This window comes from Microtus ochrogaster, chromosome 1 (assembly GCF_000317375.1).
Source record: "Microtus ochrogaster isolate Prairie Vole_2 chromosome 1, MicOch1.0, whole genome shotgun sequence".
Classification (NCBI taxonomy): Eukaryota; Metazoa; Chordata; class Mammalia; order Rodentia; family Cricetidae; genus Microtus; species Microtus ochrogaster.
In genome coordinates this window covers 87,076,872-87,099,455 of record NC_022009.1, presented here as the reverse complement: position 1 = coordinate 87,099,455, position 22,584 = coordinate 87,076,872, and the positions used below count along the sequence as shown (strand labels likewise).

Sequence of the window (22,584 nt, the reverse complement as noted above, 5' to 3'; positions counted from 1 at the left end):
CCTGGAACTAGCTCTTGTAGACCAGGCTGGCCTCAAACTCACAGAGATCCACCTGCCTCTGCCTCCCGAGTGCTGGGATTAAAGACAAATTCTTACTCTGTAGGTCTTGCTGGCATAGAGCTCCCTATGTAGTCCTGGCTGGTCTTGAACTCACAGAGATCTACCTACTTCTGCCTCCCAAGGGCTGGTGGTGCATGCCACCATTCCCAGCTATATTTTTTTAAAATAAAGTTTCACACCTTGTAAGATCTTAAATACGTAAAAGTATATATATATTTACCACTCAGAATATCTGGACTGAAAGATGCAACATGAGACCAGCGCAGGGGCTCTCTCACACACTGGCCGGCAGCCTACTACAAGGCAGCGTCCCCAACTCCTGCAGCACTTTACATTAGCTTGTCAGTGCCTGAATTTGTTGTTAAAGTTTGTTATTAAGGCTTTAATTAAGCTTATTACAACTCTTAATTATTACTTAAAGTTGTGAAAACTATTCATTATTGAAGTAGTTATTAAAATTAATTATTAAAGTTTAAAATCGTAAGAACTTTAGGAGCCAGCAAAATGGCTCATTGCATAAGAGTGCTTGCAACCAAGCCTGATGACCTGAGTGTGATCCTTGGTATTCACATGGTTCAGGCAGAGCCACTCCTGCCGCTTGTCCTCTAGCCGCATGCTTGCTGTGGCACGCTAGCCCATATGCAAGCACACAGGGATAAATGTGAAAAAATGTATATTTTTCAAATACATACACCTCCATCTGTGTCAATGTGTATGTGAATGTGTGTATGTATACTGGAGATAGAGTGAGAAACATTCCTTTTTAAAAATATATTAGCTGCACTGCTAAAGAATACAGCAGCTTTATTTTAAGGATGCTTGTGTAAATAGTTGACATTTTAAAAAGATGTTAAAGGATTACAGAACACCAATTATTGAAAATGTGAGTTTATAGCAGCCTTTAATCCACATGGAATGTAGAAAAATTGAAAACACACACACTAAAGTGCCATTAGTAGAAGTAATTGTACTTTAAACTCACATACAAAAATTCTCAGGCATAGAGAATAGACAAGATTTCTATTAAAATTAGAAAACCTAGCAAGAACAGTGTCTAGGGAAACAAGAGAAGTTTAATTATTATGATTGGAACACAAAGCTGGAAGTAATCTTTTTCTCTCAATTTCTGTAGATAGCTTCCAGGTATTTCTGAAATATTTACTAAGGTTGGTTCTACCATGAATAAAAACTTGTTAGTCTTCTAAGACAGAGAGTAAGAGTCAGTCAATCTTAACATCGGCAGGAATGCAACAGGTTGTTGTCTCTGGAACACACCTGCAGACATACATACACCTGTAGGGATTATTTCTCTCAGCCTGAAGAAATTCAGGAGCAGTGAGAGGAAGTCTTTGTCTCCTGACCCTGATGCCACTCACCGTATGTGAATGCAAAAACTGAGTGAGTCAAACTTTCCCCCATGTTGAAATCCTTCAAACTGCAGATGTCATATTTTAAAACTGTCCTTTAGCAACATGTAAAAGAGAAACCATTTGGTAAAATGAGTTGGAAATATAGGGACATCCACATGTGTGTATGCACTATATATTTAAATAATAAATTGCTGCTGAGTGCTCTCAAAAATTTCCTCATTTCAAATTTCAAGCTTTTTTATCATTTTCAAATAAAATTAATATTAATGAAAGTTTGAAAGTATATCAAAAGTATTTTCTCTTAGTTATTTAAAAGCAAAAAAACTACAGAGTAGCTATCCATATCTGAACTCTCCCAGAATAAATAATACAACCATTCTATCCACTAGCATCCTTTTGCTACATACTCCACTGGCACAATTCAACTGAGTCAATCATTTCAATAAAGTCCCAATTGCAGAAAGCTCAAATCAAGCTCACACATTCTTCACAGCTGTCCTTTTTCCTGTCTCCAGTTCTTTCCAATTAGTACTTTCAGCACAGGAATTTTGACAATAATAATGGTGTGCCTTTCCCATTGCATCTTCCAGATGATACACGGTACCATTTTGTTCTACCACTGGACCCATTTTGGATAGCTTGCTTACATTGTTTTCTTCATTAAAGTCACCTTTTTCAACTTACCTTTTTCAGATCAAGTCTGAACTGATATATCCATTCTGCCTTCCTTCTTTCTGCTTCTACCAGTTAGTCTTCACTGTTGTTGGAGCTCTTGATTCAATTTCTGATAACATTGTTGGATTGTGTGACCAAATTCTACATTTTCCTAACTAATTCAATAAGCTATAATATACTACTACCTTTTCTGTGGATGGCTTATGAAGTTTATTACAGAAGTTTGCAAATATACACAAGTTCAGAGACACAGTTTAAGTGAACCCATGGACCAATCACACAGCTTTAGGTAGATTTACTTTAGCTTTTTTTCTGATACATTACCTTTTCCAAAGAAAATTTAGAGATTTCAAAGAATGCTTCAGTAGATGTTCTAAAAGAGAAGAGCATAAAAGCTCTATAGTTGTGGTAGCAGTCATATTAACAAAATTAGTCTGCACTCTGTGGTACTATCTAGTACTTACTACAGGTTTAATAGTCTTGGTTATCTAACAATTACTGGTTTGTTAAATAAGAATTGAGTTGAAACTGACATGAATTTTCCCTTCCAACTTCATATGTTTTCTTCTATAAAATCTACTGAGTAAATACATTTTTTTTTCCTTGAAACTACAGTTATCAAACATTGTCCAACAATGCAACCTCAGTCTGGATTTTGTTCTCTCCCAATAATCATTTTCTTTTCTTTGAACATTTTCTTAGTTTCTAGTACTATAGGATTTTCAAAATTATTTTGTGATTCTCCAGCTTTTCTTAAAGACCTTTCTTTTTAAATAAAAGAAGAAAGAAAAAAACAAAAACATAATTTCTTTGAGACCAGAGACTGTTGTCTAGAAAGTATGACCTGCAGGTTGACAATGTTTGTGGCTTTAGAAAAAGTCTTCCAAATACCATTCAGAGAATAAGGCTTAGAATAGTTATTTTTACTATATTTCAACCCAGATATATAAAATAAATCAATACACTGATGTATCTGATAATTTGATTCATGTTATCTAATTATCTACCCTATCTACCAGTCATATATCTATCTCTACCAGTCATCTAGTCTCCATGTCAGTAAGTCCTTTCTAAGACAGATACCTGCTTCTCACGACACTACATATACTAAGCAATACAGTCATGTCATCTTTGTGTACTCAGTTGATGCTGCTCCTCCTGTTTTCAAAGATCTCCTTCTCACCCACTGTAGTCAGACAAGCATGACACTGTCTCTTAGAAATGCTTTTTCCTACATCTAATGTTTTCCTGCCCCTACCCCAAGGAAGCTATTAACATCCTCACTCTACTCAGTGTGCAATTTTAAACCACTGCATGTTATTAGCTCCTACATCCGCCTGTATTCTCTATGTGCTTCTTTGACTTTGCCCATTGCATTAATCCCTTGACAATGCTTTTCCTTCTCATTCTGTTATCTCTGCCTCCCCTGCGTCTGGCTCTGTCTCTCCTGCCTGTTCCATCCATCGTCTCTGTGTGTTTCTTTTTCACTCTAGAAATTCTCAGATTTTTTTTCTCTTGTCTAATTTTACAAGAAAATACACCAGTGTTTCCCTTTATTTCTAGAATTGTTTCAATTATTTTCTCCATTTGCCTCCCCCTTATGTTCTTCCCTTGATATTATTTATAAAGTTACCATTTTTATTTTTTGTATCTTACATTTGTACTTACATGGTGACTGTTTCTGTAGCTTCTTGTGGTTTTCTGGGAGGATTTCTTAGTGTTAACTTCAAAGCTTTTTAACCATTCTTTACTCAGAACCATCTAATGCATTACCTAGTCTGTCTTTTTTTGTGCATTCCTTATAATTATTCTACCTTATTTAGCAATTATTTAATGATTTTGATGTGTTCCTCATTGCTAACATGTTCTGATACCTTTTTGTATTTAGTTACAGTGCTTATATTGGCATCATGTATATTCCAATGTGACTACTTTGTCGGGGCCATTAGCCATTTATTGAGTCTTTATTTGGTTGTGCATGTATACCTTATTTCTGAGTACTTGTTGCCTTAGATGTACAATTTTACCCCTTTGTGATTTATGGGAGGACACAGCTTATGGTCAAGACTCAGTCTACATCTTCCTGAGTGAATAGGCTAAGAGCCAATTCTACTACTATTAACCTACTGTAAAGCACCTTCATTTTTAACCAGTTCAGTATTAAGAGATTTGCTGTTATTAGATGCTGTTCTAGGAAGAGAAAATATCCTTGGGTTTTAATACAACCATCTCTGGGGATGTGGAAGAGAAAATAAATACCTGGGAAAGAACATTTGTTGAAATCTCTTTGCAATTGGCTTTGGCCCTGAAGGCATAGGGAGGTCTGGCTAACCTATACTCTGGACCACTTGGAAATCACTCTTTCCTAGCACCTGCGGTCAGTGTATAGCCATTATGTAGCCACTATGTACATCCGTGTGTCCTGTTTGTGAGCACATGTGCTGTGCTCCTGTTTCTAAATAATCTTTTCACACGCGAACACTCACATACGTGCCATTATCTTCTAAGCTGTTTCCCCATGTAGACTACCTTTGTTACCTTCTCTAACTTCTACTATAGATGGTGCTGTAGAGAGCTAATCTATTCCTTGCCCGAAATACAAGATATCTATTGTTGCTGCTGTGAGCAGACACTTTGTCTTAATAGTGGATTGTTTACTTGAGTAATGGCAGCAGAGGTAAATGGAACATTAGAATATCAGTTTATCAAAAACTTCACAGAGATTTGCTACTAAAATTTAAAACATGACCAAGATCATGGTACTGTTTGAGTGAAAGAACGTAGACTATACATGTGTATTTTCGAATATGGACATGAAATATTACATTAATATGCATCAATATATACACATAATGAGAACATAAATGAGTAGAAGAAATATATCATTTTGGTATATTACTGTTTCATTATTTAGATCAGTTCTTTGTGCAGGTGTCTTCAGAGAAGTCATTTGTTAGTGGAAAGACTGTAGTAGAAATAAAGCAAGGGCTCCCAGTCTTTGCCCTGACTCTAGGCTGACTGAGTGAACTGGCTGGCGTTCTGGTGGCACATCTTCTGCTTTCGCCATCAAGAAAATTAATGGACAACTGCTTAGGCAGAGCTACTCTTCATAGCTGGAGCAATAGCTATGGGGAAGGTCACCAGAGGAAAACAAATCAAAGTCAGCATCAACATATTACCTTAATATTGAGTTGGGTTGTAAAGGAGAAGTTTTAGAAAAAAATTATACAGATTTATTTTATAAGAAATGTACAACATTTTGGAGAATGGAGAGATAATTCATCCAGTAAAGATCTGCCATAAAGGCCTTTATATTATATTACTTATAATTATTAAACAATAATAGAATATATACAATTATTATATTATCATATCATCAGTGAGAAAATAACTCAAATTTCAAATTTAACAATGGTAATGTATATAGAAGGCTAAAGCCATGTTAATATTAATAGTGTATGCGTTGATTTATACTGAATGTTTCTACAAATTTTTATTCTCTATCACCTATAATAAGCTAAAGGTCACTGAACAAATACCGAAGTATGAGTGGTATATAGATTTTATCTGACATCCATCATTATGTTAGATATGGATATCAACACAATAGTGACTATTAAAAATAATTCAAAAATGTAAATGTATATGTCATATTCGGAAAAAAAGGTTTCTTTTAGTATTTTTGCATCTCAATTATCATTTTTATTTGAATGCACTATCTTTAACTGTCTTATAGAAATAACCTTCCTCAATTTCATTTGTAAAAGTGATATGTTTTTACCTCTTTAAGAAAAGGAATATTCACAAATAATCACAAAGATATTTTGAACAGTAAAAAATGTGTAATTTAAGGTTTTAATAGAATGAAATCAAGAAGTATCTTGAAAATACTTAGATTGTATATATAAACATTAACATATTACAACTGTATAGAAAATCTTTACCCTTTGTTCATATATAAAGATTTAAAAAATAGTGAGCAAAGCATTTAATGGGGAAATTATGTTAATAAAAACATTACATTCAGATAAAATTAGAGGAGTCAATCTGTATTAGATATAATAGTAAGAAAGATCAAGAAAATATTTTATATTTGATTCCTACCTTTTGTGCAAGTGATATTATGCATTTTTCATAATCTTACAGAAACTGTAAGAGAAAGAAAAGCCCCTAAAATATGTGGGAGTTTGTATAGTCCACATAACAAAAGTAACCTAGAACAGAGGAGATATAAAGCTATGAAATATTTGTTTACACATGTATATGTATGTTTTGTGTGTGGAAATATCATTAAGCATAGGGCATGTCTGGACAGTTCAGTTCATCCCAGAAATGCACATATATGTAAACACTGTGAAGGGAAAGCTTCCAGCTGTCTCTATAGATGACTCAACATCTGCTTATGGGAAAACCTCTTAGCAAAATAAGACTAACAATGAATTTCTTAATTTGATAAAAGGAATTTCCCAGAAAAATATGTCAAGAATGTTTTAAAATATAAAATGTTGAAAAATATTCTGCTTAAGTTAATAATAAAAGGTAAAGATCAAAGAAGACAGTTTTTGCCTGCTTTCTATGCCTGGGCTCCAGGACAAAATGATAAGTTGCTAGCAGGAAGCAAATGACTCAGTAGGGCTATCTGTGAACTCAGCCTTGGGAGGCAACAGTAGGGAGACCACTTGGTCTTATTTGCCAGCTTCTCTAGCTAGTTGATGAGCTGGAGGTTAGTGAAAGACTTTGTCTGAAATTAAAGGGAGGATGGGAAGGTGGCTCCGCAATGAAAGGAGGACTGGAGAGATAGCTCAGTGACCAAACACTTGCCATGTAAGTGTGAGGAATGGAGTTTTTATTCTCAGAAGCCAAGTAAGAGCAGATTGGACATATCAACTTACTAAAAATACCTGGTTTTTGCATGCATAGAGCAAACTGGCTGGTGAAACAAGCCATATAATGGAGCTATACACTCCTTTGAGAAAACTTGCCTAAATGAATAAAGTATACAAGGGTCAAGAAAGATTCCTGATATCAACATCAGGCCTCCACATTCAGGCACACACAAGTATGTTCACATGCATAGACTGACAGAAAAAAAAGACGCAAGCACATACAGACACACACATACACACACTCATGCCTCAGACTCATGCACATGAAAATCAATAAATAGGAAAACAATAGAGCATGATATCATATATCAACCTCTGCTTTGCACATGTGCACACACACACAGGTGTGCACATACATGTACACAAACACTCATACATACACACATGAAAAGGTGAAAAGAAGTTGTCTTTATTAAGAACCCAAGTAACGGAGAGGCCATGGGCCCAGTTTGTCATGGTGATGTGTGGACCAGGCAGAATGGATGTCACTACAAAAAGCAAGAATGTTGTGTGGAGATGTGAGAGACAGAGAAAAAGAGCAGTTTAGATGCTGTGAAGAGAGGCAGAACTGGAGATGTGTCAACAGGGGAGACACAGACTGATGTGACAGGCATTTATTGCCACCAGAGTCCATGGTGATGCCAAGGCCAGTGCTGCTTTCAAAGAGCATATCTGGGTCCATGGTCCTACTGCATCTGTGCTGAGGATGATGCCAGTGGCCTGTGTTACCACCAAGAACCATAAGCATGTCTGTGGTCTGGACTGCTACCTGAGGCCGTGTTAATGTGTAAGAGCCTTGCAGAGCTGGTGCTGCCCTCACTGGCCCTGGGAGTGCTGGTTCCAACCCTCATGAGAGAGTTGGTACCAGAGGAAAGGGCAAGGGAGAACTGGCTCTGCTTTTGGAGGGGGTGGAGGGAGGCTGTCCTAGTGGAGGTCTGGGCTTACCAGCACAGCTACTATCCAGGTCCATAACCAGGGCTTCGAGTTGGCCCATCACAACACCTAACCCATCTATGACTGCTGGAGTGCATGAAGAGACTGGCAGAACCATAGTCACAGGATCTTGACTACTAGGGGCAGTAGCAGAACAGCCAAGAAGAGTCTCACTGAGGGTCCAGTGTAGAAGAAGCCAGAGAGAGGCCTTTAACCAGAACCAATGATCATTGCAATAAACATTTGTAAGGAAAGTTGTTTGAGCAAAATAGTATATGCATGACACACTGAAGATCCCAAAGCTACTACATTAGAATATGTGATGGAGAAGAGGGAGAGATGGAGGAGTGAAGTGAATCATTTTTTAGATTTATTTCTTTGAAGGGGGTAAATGCTGTAACAGCAGAGAACAGACACAGGACTTGGAAATGAGTTAGATTAGAGTGCTTATTGTGAAATTCATAAAGAACCAATTAAATTTGTCTATGAAAAAGAACCCTACGGATAAATTAACTGTGACATTTTGAAGATTAGCATAAAAATTTATTATAAATCAAAAGTGTAAAAATAAATGGCATTCTTGTATGCAATATAAATTATTAGAAAAAAATAGATATAAAATAATAATAGAAATTCAACAATAGTTGTATAAAACTGTTGAGGAGAAAATATAAAACTTTGTTGATAGACATAGGCAAGTGAAATCAGCTAGGAAGTGTACCATGTTTCTGTACTAAAGAGTGGGTATCATTCCCTCAGACAGGGCTAGAGCTACTATGCAATCTTAACGGAAAAACAAAAATAGAAAATCTTGAAGCTGAAAACTTTAGTATTAAAGTTCATATGACACTGAAATACAACTGTAAGGCCATAAATAAATGCATATGTATTAAAAATCTGTAGAATAACAGCTGTAATAAGACAAACTACATCATAAATTAAAATATGACAATTTGTTTTCCACAGTCTCAGACCTGGATCAAAGATATCAACCTGAAAAGAAAAATCCAGTTTCATTGTTTCAAGTGTTTGAAGACTATGTGAATTACCTATAATTAGAATTACCCTTATATTTTATTGGTAGTGGCACATAAGAGTCATGTTACATGCATGAAGGCCATAGGATAGCTTCTTGAACTCATTTCTCTCCTTAAACCATGTGAGTCCTAGGTATGGAACTGAGAACATCAGTTTAGGAAGAAACTGCTTTGCCTGCTGGGCCCGTTTGTCAGCCCCAAGGAAATGCTTTCTAAGCTAAACCAAGCAAAACAACAATCCCCAAATCACTAACTCCTATCCCTAGGGATTTAATTTCCTCTTTTGATGACACACAAATGGAACACAGAAACACATGTAAGCAAAACATTAATGCAACTAACATTTTTTTAAAAAGTTGAGAAATTAGTAGGGTTTATTATATAACCTATGAAAATAGATGGCTCATATGAAAATAGGCTTTAGTATTAAATAGGAATAACACTCCATATTTTTATTGGATTATGTGTACATTTTGTGACAAATTTCTTTAGTTCTGTGTATATTTTGGAGATCAGACCTCTGTCTGTTGTGGGGTTAGTGAAGATCTTTTCCCATTCTGTAGGCTATTGTTTTGTCTTGTTGACCATGTCCTTTGCTCTACAGAAGCTTTTCAGTTTCAGGAGGCCCCATTTATTAATTGTTTTTCTCAGTGTTTGTCCTGCTGGGGTTATAGGGAAGTGTTCTAAATTTTGACCTTTTTTTTTTATGGGGGAGGGTTGTGTTTTTTTGAGACTGGGTTTCCCTGTAGCTTTGGTGAATGTCCTGGAACTAGTTATTGTAGACAAAACTAGCCTCGAACTCACATAATCCAATAAAAAAAAAAATGGAGTACAGACCCAAACAGAGAACTCTCAACAGAGGAATCTAAAATAGCTGAGACACTTACAGAAATTTTCAACATCCTTAGTCATCAAAGAAATGCAAATCAAAACCACTCTGAGATTCCGTCTTATACCTGTAAGAATGGCCAAGATCAAAAACAGTGATGGCAACTTATGCTGGAGAGTTTGTGGGGAGAAGCGAACACTTCTGCATTGCTGGTGAGAAATCAAGCTGGTACAACCCCTCTGGATGGCAGTGTGATGATTTCTCAGAAAATTAGGAAAAAACCTTCCTCCAGACCCAGTCATACCACTTTTGGGTATATATCCAAAAGGATGCTTAATTGTGCCACAAGGACATGTACTCAACTATATTCATAGCAGCTTTGTTTGTCATAGCCAGAATCTGGAAACAACCTAAATGCCCCTAGACCAAAGAATGGATAAGGAAAATGTGGTACATTTACACAATGGAGTACTACATAGAAGAATAAAAATAATGACATCTTGAATTTTGCAGGAAAATGGATGGAGCTAGAAAACATTATTTTGAGTGAGATTACACAGATACAGAGAGACAGTTATCACATGTACTCAATCACAGGTGGTTTTTAAACATAAAGCAAAGAAAACTAGCCTATAAACCACAATCCCAGAGAATTTAGACCACAATGAGGACACTAAGAGAGACTTACATAGATCTAATCTGCATGGGATTTAGAAAAAGAAAAGATCTCCTTAGTAAATTGGGAGCATGGAGACCTTGGGGGAGGGTTGAAGTGGGGACGGGAGAGGCAGAGATGGGAGCAGAGGAAAATGTAGAGCTCAATAAAAGTCAATTAAAAAAATGAAAAATAGAAATAATACTTATAAACTATTTTATGTAAATTTTTCAATGATGATATGATAATGAATCACACAGAGAAAGGGTGTTTGTCTTAACCTCTTTTTCTAATATTAATAAATATCATTAGATTATAATAAAGAATATTAACATTCACAGAAATAATTGTATATGCCCTTTTTTTCCCTCTCTTTTTTTACAAACTGTAACATTCTCAATCCCCCTGGAGCTTTCTGTGTATTCTTATGTTGGACCCAGTGCTGGAACCAATGTGAGATTTAGGGTGTCACTTCACAGCTTTTAGGACAGGAAGCTGGCAGTTGTGTCATGGTGGCCATGGCAGGACAAATCCCTAAAAGAGAGTCAGCATAAAAATAATCTTATTTGGCAACTAAAGTGTAACTTTAGCTATCTGAAAAAAGTAAATCATGTGGAGTCATATTTACTACATAAAAAAAATCTAATATTTTTAGGGAAACACAACAATATCAATAAGTTCTTTGAATTTCTTTTCTTTAAACAGAAAAAAGAACTGTCAGTTTGCAAGTGCAGACAGTCATGGAATTTAAACCAGTGACTAATGTTGTTGGGTGTCTAAGAGGCTGGACGTCACCAGGTAAGTTGGCTTAAGTAGTTATAATCTAGTTCCTAATTCATATAAGATGACCAAAGTGTTCTATTTTCGAAGACAATTTTAAAATGGAGCTCAGTATCCTATTTTATGTGTAACTGGAGGTTTAGGTGACTAGAAGAAGATTGATATAAAAGTTTAAAATATGTTTTCCTTTCTTTCCTACAGTGTCATCAGAAACCAGCATTAGCAGGCAGGGTATAAGAGAGTGTAACATACAAGAGAAGAGTGTAAAGGCCAGGAAAGGAGACAAGAGGGAAGTTTATATTTGTTAAACTGAAATAGAAATCGAAACACAAAACTTTTCTTATTTTCTAACTATGATACTCTGGAAAATTTCAGTTCAATGACAAAATGCTTTAAAAAAATTATCATAGCTTTTAGTGACGCAGTTGTTGAAAGCAAATCAAATTTGGGTCTCCAAACAGAAGCTTCTAATGCTACTCTCCGCTGCAACCTAAATATATCTTCCAGTCATCATCCCTCTCAGTGTCTTTGTTCTTTTGCGTGGGAAAGGTCGTCCACTCATACTTTCTCCCAATGGCTTCGTGGTTTTGGGTTTGAAAGGTCTTTTATGGAAATGATTATCTCGTTAGGTATTAAATAACTTACACCTTCTTTTGAACTGTTGATGTAATGGTCAGTCTAAAAATGAAAACTAACGGTATTTGGTACAGGACCAGTTAGCTGACTAATGCCAGCACACTCTAGTTCATCGCATGGCTGGATCCCAGTTCACCGAATGACAGCAAAGGATGTGCAGTTTACTACTGTTTTCATTTTGTTAAATGTTTATTTATTATACACACGTGTGAGAGAGAAGATGGGCACGGTAGTGCCATCGTGGGCATCTGAGTCTCAGAGGACAGCTTTCAGGAATTCCTCCTCTCCGTCCATCACAAACTCCAGGGACTGACCTCAGATCACTGGGCATTTGGGTGAAGTTCTTTAACTCATCCAGCCAATCTGCCATCCCCAGAGCAGCAGTAAGGTTTACTGCACTCACATCACTTCTGTGGATTTGAGTTGGACACCTACTGATCACTCCTTGGAGAAATATTCTTTTTTATAACACTAAACCTAATTGCTGACCCAGAGAATTTTGAAATCAAGTTTATTTTTCCCCTATTCCTTGACATCCAACTCTTAAAATTTTCATGCAATGTATTTATTTTCCATGGTTCCTTTATTGTACAGCCTGTCATCGCAGTATCCTTAGACACAGCCACAAATAAACTTAGAAATCCATCTGACTGCATCTCACCTATTTCAGTGGCTTTTATTATAACCAAGTCCAACTGAAGTATGAAAATATTTATTATTTTCCACTTGTAACTCCTCACAAGAAAACACAGTTGTACAAAAAGTGTACCAGATCCATGGTAATGAAATTTTAATCTACCAAAAGAAGTTTTGCATGCACACATTTTCAAATATTTCTTATTATGAATTTATTTTTTATTTTAAAATTTATTTATTTTATACACCAACCCCTCCTTCCCTTCTTCCACTTCCCTGCACCTTGCTCCCACCCCACCCCCATCCACTCCTCAGATAAGGCAAGGCCTCCCAAGGGGAGTCAACAAAGTCTGGCATATTAAGTTGAGGAAGAACTTCCATGTGAATAAAATAAAAATATTGTTTATTCACAAGAATTTCTTATTTATGGATACTATAATTTAGATTAATTGATTGATTATTAATTTATTTAGGATACAGTTAATCTCAAGGAGAACTTTCAGACGTTTCTGAGAGATAAGGGAAAAATGTCCAAGAGTTTAATATTTGAATATATGCTGATATAATGTTGCATGTAGTGTTATATCCTTTTAGGTATAACTTAATACAGTGGCGAAATATTTAAATTCATTGCTGGTTTCAATTCAGAATTGGAAGCTAAATGATTCTATACCATTATAAATCTTTGAACAATCTTTGTCCTCGTGTAGTCAAGAGTGATCCATTTAATTCATTTAGATGTAGGACCTACTTTATGTCAGATACTGTTCAAAGTAACTCATAAATAATAAATTACTTTAAAAGATGGAATGATGTATTGTTAGTTATTGTTTTTTTTTTTACACAGAGAGGTTAAATTTTAAAAGGCACAGATAGTTTAAATAAACATCCAATGGTCATACAACCAGTGGCTTGGTGAATATGAGCCAAAATCCACATTTTATCAAAGCTGGCCTAATTTTTAGAAATCACATTGATATCTCTTGTGTCCATAATTAGGGGATGGTACCACTAGGAAGATATGGAAGTGAGAGGAAAATTTGTAGGTGTAATGTCTCTTTTTCACCATGTGGGTCCAGAATCAAACTGAGGTCACAGTGCCTATACCCATTGTGCCTTCTTGCTGACACCTGCCTGTATAGTTACATGGAAAAATCACCTAATCAAACAATAATGAGAGTGCTCTTTCATAAATACATAGGGTTACTTGATTAAATTAGGTGAACTCTCTTCATTTTGTGGATAACATACATTGACCAAAATAAAAGAAAGTAAAACAAAGGACAACAAAAAAAAGTAAGGAAAAACCAAGAGGACTCTCAGGAGCTATATTTTGATCCTCCTTTAACTATGTGTATAGTCCGTGAACCACACTAGAAGGACCATATCCATGAGTTGTGGAAAGTTTTCTACAGGAACATCTAAGGAATTGCATGTGACCACAAGAAATAAAACATGTGGAAAGTTAAATTATCAATGGTCCTGGCTTGATGGTGTTCTATTTTTTTTCAGAGAATGGAGAAGGGTTAGAAGGATAAAATAAAACTATAAGTATATACCTATTCTTTTTACAGTCTATACATGACTAGCAAATTTTTAATATATATGACTCCTAAGATACTTTTTTTCAGATGTGTTAATAGCTCATTGTTATTCACTAAGCACACACACATTGTTGTGCACTTCCTACCATGATGTCAAAATGTTAGATAAGAGTTTCATTGTGAAAAAAAAGAGTTTTATTGTGGTATATTGTAAACTTAATTAACTAATATTCATGTTGCAAAGAACAGTAATATGGACCTAAACTTTGGATTCATAACTGACTTTAGCTGCTGTTTCTGCATTGATATCCCACACATAGGAATCAAGAAAAATGGTGGAAAATGCTAACGTGGTATTAATTATCAGAACAATTTGGCTCAATTGGTTCTTACTTGTACAATAGGCTTATGTAAATGTCATTAAACTTATTGTTGAGGTTTACATTTTGTTTTAATAATTCCTGTTTCATTCTGTTTCCAGACCGGTATGTTATAGTTGGCAGTAACCACCATGCTGGATACGGTTATAATGGACAGGAATGGGCCAGCAGTACAGCAGTCATCACAGCGTTTATCCAAGCCTTGATGTTAAGAGTGAATAAAGGATGGAGACCAGAGCGTACCATTGTTTTCTGCTCGTGGGGAGGAACGACTTGGGGCAACATTGGCTCCTATGAATGGGGAGAGGTAAAATAAATTCATTAATTAGAACCTTTTATTTTATTTCCATTCCTTCTATTCTTTTATTTTTCCAGATATTTCAGTCTAATATTATTGAAGGCAAATAAATATTGAACTTCTCAAAGGGGCTTCCTATCTGTTAATTTCTAAGAGGAAATTTGAGTTATTCCTTTGTGGATTCTGTAAGATTTAAAACTAATCTTACTCCATTGCCTTCTTGCTCTCACACCCACATACCTGTATATCACTTGCAGTAATGTTTGCTTGATCATTCTACTTGATCATTCTACTTAGCGGAACACACACACATGAAATAAAAAATAGTCTTAAAGAAAGTAAAAGAAAGACCCCATGTACTTTTACAAAGGGAAATAATCCTAAAGCTAAGAAAACGTTTACTGGCATAAGTAAGCTCAGCAAGACCTGCAGAGCCCTCTGATGAGATTCTTTTCAAAAAGTGTATTTCTAATGAAGACACTCCAATGTTTGAACCTTTCTCAATTCCAGCAGGAAAAAACAGTAGCTTCTGAAACAAAATTTTAAAGTTTGTTTCATAACTTCAAGACCAGTAAAACAATTTAAAAGTACCTTTTTGCATGTTTATAGATTTGTACTGTTTTAAATAATTATAAAACAATGAAATTGTGATTCAATTTTCTAATAAATATTAAGAAAACATCTTAAAGAATGTTTTAAAATACTCTCCATTATGTCTACAACTTTCACAATTAATTTGTATTAATAGTTATTCAACAAGTATGCACAAATCATATCCATAAAATACATTTTTTACATTACTTCCTAGATTATATATTTTAAACCCAAATTCATAGAGAACTGTACTGCAAAAATTCCTTGGAATTATTTAAATGTCAGTCAACACAGTCTTAAAATTAAATATGAATTTGCATGTATTGGGACATTTTTTCAAACTACATGAATATTTTGTGCTTCATAAAATGTAAGTTTATTTTATGTACATTGTGAAGTCATTGTTCCTTTTGACAACTCTGTAACTTCTCAACACAGACTAAATAAAAAATCTGCTATGGCACATAAGTCCTAAAGAATACAAAACTTGCTTGTATACACACAAACAACAAAAATAGACTCAGTGGGTAGTATTTACATATTTGTTCATATATATGCATGCATATGAATGCAGCAATAATAAAGAAAAATAGGTTATCAGCTTAAATGATTGATTGGTGTCATGAGAGTCTGAAGTAAGTGTACTTAGGAGAGGTACAGGGAGGAATGGATAGAGCGAAAGTGATGTAATTCTATTCAATTATATATATTTAATTATATATATTTAATTAAATGTAGGTTGCTCTCTCATGTATGTGTGTATGTGTGTCTCAAACTGAGCAAATTTACAAATTTAGTTACCTTCTAAACTCCTAGATGAGTAGATAAAGACAAAAGTAATAAATGATCAAGGATTTTCAGAGTTCACCAATAACTAATAAAAATGTATCTATAATTTTTATATAATATGTTATACCACTGTGTCACATAAAAACATTTAAATGCCATCCATTTGAAGGGAAGTGTAGACCCTTGGTTGTTCTTTCCATTTACTCTTATGCAATGGGTGCCTTCTGAAAATGAAACACTTTTGTTTGTATTGATCCTGAGTGGAAGTGAGCAAGAAAAAATTTTGATCATGTCCCATCTTGCTCTCCATGATTTTGCTTGCATAGGAAACCCTGAAAACCCAGCTGAAGTTAACAGAATTAGCTGCTCAAGAAACTTTTAAATGGTAATTTTATCCACACAAGTAATAGATAACTGACTTCAGACTGGCACTGATCCTCGTGAAAAATCATGACGTTTCTTAAAACAAGATCTTTTAAAATACTATTCCTTATGTGAAGAATATTTTTCACATGCTCCTCTGGAAATACTACAAATTTTAGAGTATGGAAATAAGAGTTCAGATCTCTTCTATTATAGACATGTTATTTTGACAAACTTGACATCTCTGAGATTAGATTCCTCAAGTAAGTATATGACTGTCTGTCTCCTGCAGTGCTCATGAAAATCACAGTATCTGACAGAGGAAATGTCTTGTGCTCATGCTTTGCAAGGAAGTGTGTATGTGTTAGGTATCTGTATCTTCATGTGTTAAGAGGGGGTAACTTTATCCTCATGTGTGTGTGCTCATGTGTTGCAAGGAAGTGTCTATGTGACCATGTGTTATGAGAATTGTTTTCATAAAATTTAAGTAATAATGGACAATTTTTACCATATTGTATGTGAAATTACCAGAGTTTTAATTACTCATGTGTTGATTAAAAAGATGAATTACTTTTAAGTAATTGCTCATCTATCTCAATTTGTAGATGAATTTCCAACTTTAAGTAGAGATAAATCAAGGATATAAGTCCCTCAGAGCTTTCTCCTCAGCGTGGGGTCAGAAATCTTCAGTACTGCAGGGCAGGGATAATAGATGCAAAGCCAGGCCACTGAGTCATTCATGACATATGGCACTCGTGAGGGTTTTTATAAGGTAATATTTTCAGGGTCACAATTCTTTTTTACCTACTTTTCCTTGAAATAAGAGTTTATTGGTGAAAATTAGTTTACTATTTCATAGGAAAATTCTGTCAGCCCTATCCATTGAAGCTCAGCAACTATGTTCTCTAATTCAATGACTATAGCACTAGACACTATCATTGAAGAAAATTTCTTATCTAACGTGTTCTGCAATTGAACTGAACATTATACTAACCGTTCAACTCCTTTCTCTTAAAATGATTACTTTATATAAGCACTGCTTTAGCAGCAGTCTGATTATGCTTAGCAGAATAAACCAAGATTGAGGAAGAGTTTACATATAGAGGGAAAATGTTTATCCTTAACCTATAAGAAAGTATTTTACACCTTCTTTCTGGTAACAATCATATTTTAACATCAGAATATTTATTATGCTAATAAGGTAGAATGTATTATTTAATTGTACCATTGGTAGAACTTTTAAATTTTTTTTATTTCAGGATCTTGCGAAGGTTCTACAAAAGAATGCTGTCGCTTACATTAGCCTTCATAGTCCTGTGCGCGGCAATAGCAGTCTGCATCCAGTAGCATCTCCATCTCTGCAACAACTGGTTCTAGAGGTAAGGTGGACCAAATGTCAGGGAATAATTGTTCAAGGTTGCATTCTCCTCTCTAGGTTAGTGTTTCTTGGTTTATTTCATTTAAGTAATCATAAAATGATATGTAAGGGTTTTGAAGAATTGCCTGCCATTGCATCTGTTTGCTTATCTATTTGTCTGCCTGGTTGTTTTGGAGGAGTCTCTCCATGTAGCCCTGAGAGGCCTAGAATTCATGTGGTAGACCAGGTTAACCTATAACTTAGGATACCCTGGCCTCTGCCACCAAGTGCTGAGTTTACAGATGTGTTTTTTTTTTTCAATAACGAAATTTATGAAAAAGGAAAAACTTATTTTTCAATGAAGTGTTGTGAACTGTAAAGTTTATGACATCTCACTAATAATCATTTCTCACATAACTCAGGATTTAACAAATGTTTTTTCCTCATTTTTGTTCTCTACTTATATTTTTCATAACATTTTCTGAACATGAAGGTGTCTGTGCTGTTTCTTCATATGCAGAAAACCACACTATTACTGGGGTGCAGGTTCTGTCCGGCCTTAGTCTCTACTGGCAAACACTGAATATGACTTTTCCAGTGGCCACAGGGCTTCCAGGAAGTATCATTGGAACTGAACTAGACAGAGATGAAACATGCCTCTAGTCACTATAATGCTCGACTGAAATGTAATGCAAATGAACACTTTATGACTTTCATAAAATATTTTCTAGTTTGATAATTTTCGTTGACATTTTCATATGTCATACAATAAAGAGAGACATTGAAAAAGATCACATGGAAAAATATGCACATTTATTTTCAGCTGTGCCCTAGTGTGCACGCTGTGAATTATATCTGGCTTCTTTACCAGACTCACAAAAAATCCATGGAGGAAACAAGCTGCATATTTTTCCCTGGGGATTTCAGATACTTCTAAATAAGTGAGTGGCCAAGAGAAATAGCCCAGATACTGAAAAATGGAAAAAGAACTTCATTTGTTGGCTTGTTTTTGTTTTGTATACATAGAGGATGACACTAAGACACACAGCTCTAGAACTGAATTAGATAAATATACTTTTTTGTTTTAAATTTTATTCATTATTATCTGAAACTTTAAATATAATATGTTATAATTATTTACAAATTTCATGCTTGCATGCAATGACTATATTTACCACCAACTCATCCCTTTAGCTTCTTCCTGATACATACACCCTATCCTCTCATATCTCCTCTCAATGCTCTATTTCCTCTTACTTAGTTTATTTTTTCTTAGCCCACTGAATGCAACTTGTCCTGCCTGTAAGTGTGGAGCCTTCAACTAGAGCATGGTTAATCAAAAGAAAGTTGACTTTCTCTTTTCCATAAGCTGTCTGCTATCAATAGCACCTCAGTTTCTCCAGTGTTGACCTGATGTAGATCTTATGTAGGGAATGACATATTCTGTAGGTTCACGAGTGAGTTCAGAGGTGCTCTCATTTGCAAAACCTACTTTTCCCCTTGGTCTTCCACAATTCCTTCATCTTACTGCATTTCCATCCCTTCTTCCACGATGCTCCCTGAGCTTTAGGGGTGGTGGCAGGGTGTGTTGTTGATATTCCTTCCACGACTGAATACTCCATAAACACTCTCTCTTGCACTTTGACCTGTTGCGATTTTCTGCAGTAATATTATTTCCAGGTATATAGTATGGAAAGAGAACAGACAGAATGTGATGTGCTAAATACATGTGCAAACCTTTCAAAGTGCACATTTAATTAATAACAACATAAATTAAAATTCTGTTTGAATATTTTCATAAGAGAAATTGTAAAGCACTTAGTATGTGCAGCCATTTATATGGGAGGAGGAAAAGAGTGTAAATAATTAAATGTCTCATGGCAATATCCATTCTTATATATGCTTAAGAGAGAAACATTTTTTGGTTCTGTATTGAAAATACTTATATACTAACCTTACATGAAAATGACCTTGAACTGTACTGAAAGAAAACTTCAATTTATTTTGATTAATGTGTTTATTAATATTCATAAAACTATTTATTTTGTGTGTCATAATAATGATAATGACAAATTAATTTGTTTTCCCAGAAAATCTAAGATCTATCAATGACTTATCAATCAAATATGAACCAGAGACAAGAACTAAGGCTTTTGTTCAGCTATTTTTTCTGATATTTGTACTCCTATGTTGATTGTGCTTTTTTTGCTCCATTTGTGCTTCTAATGTTTTAACAAATATAAAACTGATCATAACACTGGAAATTGTTAAAAGTTTTAAAGCTGGACAAGTCTATTTAAAAACTCAGAGTATCATTTTTGAGTCCTGAATCTTTTATTTAAGAAATTCATATACATGTATGTATTCAAACCATAATGTACCTCCCCTGTTTTGTGTATTAACTGCTTCAGTAGACCAGGTGGATCTAAAGTGAAATGTATAAGAGAATATATACTTAATATATATCAAGAGAGTGTGAAATTATACAAAAATGTTATCAAAATACACTGGAATATTAAATGTTAACGTATTAGTTAAACAAAATTTGAGGTATGGATTTGGATCATTGTCTATTAATCTTCAGTTTCTAAAAGCACACCTCTGCTGGAGACTTCTGTGTGCTGGCAAAATACCGACACTGTTTCTGTCCACCTGTCTATGTAGAACAAGAATTGCTCTTTGGGCTGATGAGGGAGGGGGACTTGATTGGGGGAGGGGGAGGGAATTGGGTGGCGGGGAATAGACAGAAATCTTTAATAAATAAATAAATTTATTAAAAAAAGAATTGTATTACTGCAGGATAGATACACTACAAGATAACTTTAGCTGATACAGGCAATCAGCTACTTAAGGCAGGGATACCAATCAAAGTCCCAACATCAAGGTCTGGATGTTCAAGTAGCTGCATTTTAGAATCAATGTTTGAGATGTCAATATCATCTGCTATGTTCATGTAAGCTTTACCAATGGTCAACACAACTAAAGGAATTTTTAATTTATGAATCTCTTTTTAAAGTGCATTGTTGTTTCAGATGTGTATTATATATAATAAAATAAACTTAAATTAGCCGACTGCTGATATTAAAAATGATTTTCTATTAACAAACACTTAAATATTTTTCTGTGTACATGCATTTGTGTGTGAATGTGTTTGTGTGTATATGTGTGAATTCACTTATTTCTTCTGAATAAAATAATGTGAAATAAATTCTTTTTTAAATCTAAATGTACAATAGAAGATAGACAAGTCAGAGGCCTTGGTTGATGAAATACATCTGACTTCATACGAAATAACTTAACATTATTACTGCTAAGATGGAGACAGAAACATTAGTACATGATGCAAACATGCACTACCTCTGTCTCTACATAGTTCTTCTTTTTCAGTCTTGCAATCATGTTTCATAGATCACAGAAAGTATTGATTTTGCCCTAAGAAAAAGGGAAAGAAAAGATCTTCAAAGTATTAGTCAGGGCTCTGTATGTCTCAAGTAAATAATGATGAAATTTCTAAGAACTTATTTGGGGAAGACCTGAGGCACTTATACATAAGAAAGTAGTTAATCTAGCCATACTTAAATCACATATTATTTTTAATTACCTTACAGAAACTGGGCAGTCTAACAAAAAACTATGTGACCACCCAAATACTGTAAAATTACAAGGCGCAGGCACTGTCACAAAAGCTTCTTAGAGTTGGTTAAGACAGTTTTCAAGTTTTTAAGCTCTTTCATTTTGTTTTAGATTTTCATACATACTAAGGTATGGTTCTTTGAATGAAAATGACACATATGTTGGTCGAACTATTTGGGATTGACCTAGGAGGAGGTGTCGCTTTGTTGGAGGAGATGTGGTCTAATTGAAGAAGATGTGACTTTGTTGAGGAGGTGTGGCTAAGCTGGAGGATGTGTATTACTGAGGGTGAGCTTTGAGGTTTCTGAAACCCACGCCTTTCCATTAACTCTGTCTCTACCTAGTGCTTGTGGATCAGATAAAACTTTTCAGTTACTTCTCCAGAGTCATGCCCACATGCTTTCATCTGTGTTCCCCACCATGATGGTTATGAATTAACCCTCTGAAACTGTAATAAATCCCTCAATTGCATACTTTATTTTATATGTTGCCTTGGTCATCCTGTCTCTTTGCAGCAAAAGAAAAGTCACTAAGACCTAAGACTTTCCCTAAAATATGCAGTGCACAAATATGAAACCACCCATGTTCCCTTCTTCAGTGCATTGGGCATAGAAGTGGGCAGGAACACTTCAGAATCCTGCCTAACAGTCTGTTGTAAACCTCCTTACTGGATGTGTATTCACAGGGAACTCAAGTTGTGCATGACATTGCTTTAAGTGTTACTGAACAAAATGAGCTAATGAAATGCCCCAATTTTCCAGGAGCTTAGGACTATGCCAGAAACATAAAGCATACAATAACAGCTAGAGAAAAATACAAGTAGGAGATACACTGCAGTAGAGTTCACAGGAACGAGGCAATGGGATTGGATGAATTTTAACACTTGCGTTAAAGGACAGTACATGAAATACAAACAGATTCAAATCCCACTCAAAGTCCAATGAGTGAGTTCCCAATTGAACATCCCCATTGTCTCAGTGTGTGGGTGCACCCCTCGCGGTCCTGAGTTCCTTGCTCGTGCTCCCTCTCCTTCTGCTCCTGATTTGGACCTTGAGATTTCTGTCCGGTGCTCCACTGTGGGTCTCTGTCTTTGTCTCCTTTCATAGCCTGATGAAGGTTAATATTCAGG

At 35.2% G+C, this 22,584-nt stretch overlaps 1 protein-coding gene across 1 annotated transcript in view; it reads left to right on the top strand.

Annotated features, from left to right (window-relative positions):
* Nucleotides 1-22,584, top strand: part of Naaladl2 (N-acetylated alpha-linked acidic dipeptidase like 2) — a 1,189,909-nt gene that overhangs the window by 835,481 nt on the left and 331,844 nt on the right. The window contains exons 8-10 of the mRNA XM_026789752.1: nucleotides 11,151-11,243; nucleotides 14,523-14,728; nucleotides 17,725-17,844. Coding sequence (XP_026645553.1) covers nucleotides 11,151-11,243; nucleotides 14,523-14,728; nucleotides 17,725-17,844 — 419 coding nt within the window. The remainder of the gene's footprint in view (nucleotides 1-11,150; nucleotides 11,244-14,522; nucleotides 14,729-17,724; nucleotides 17,845-22,584) is intronic.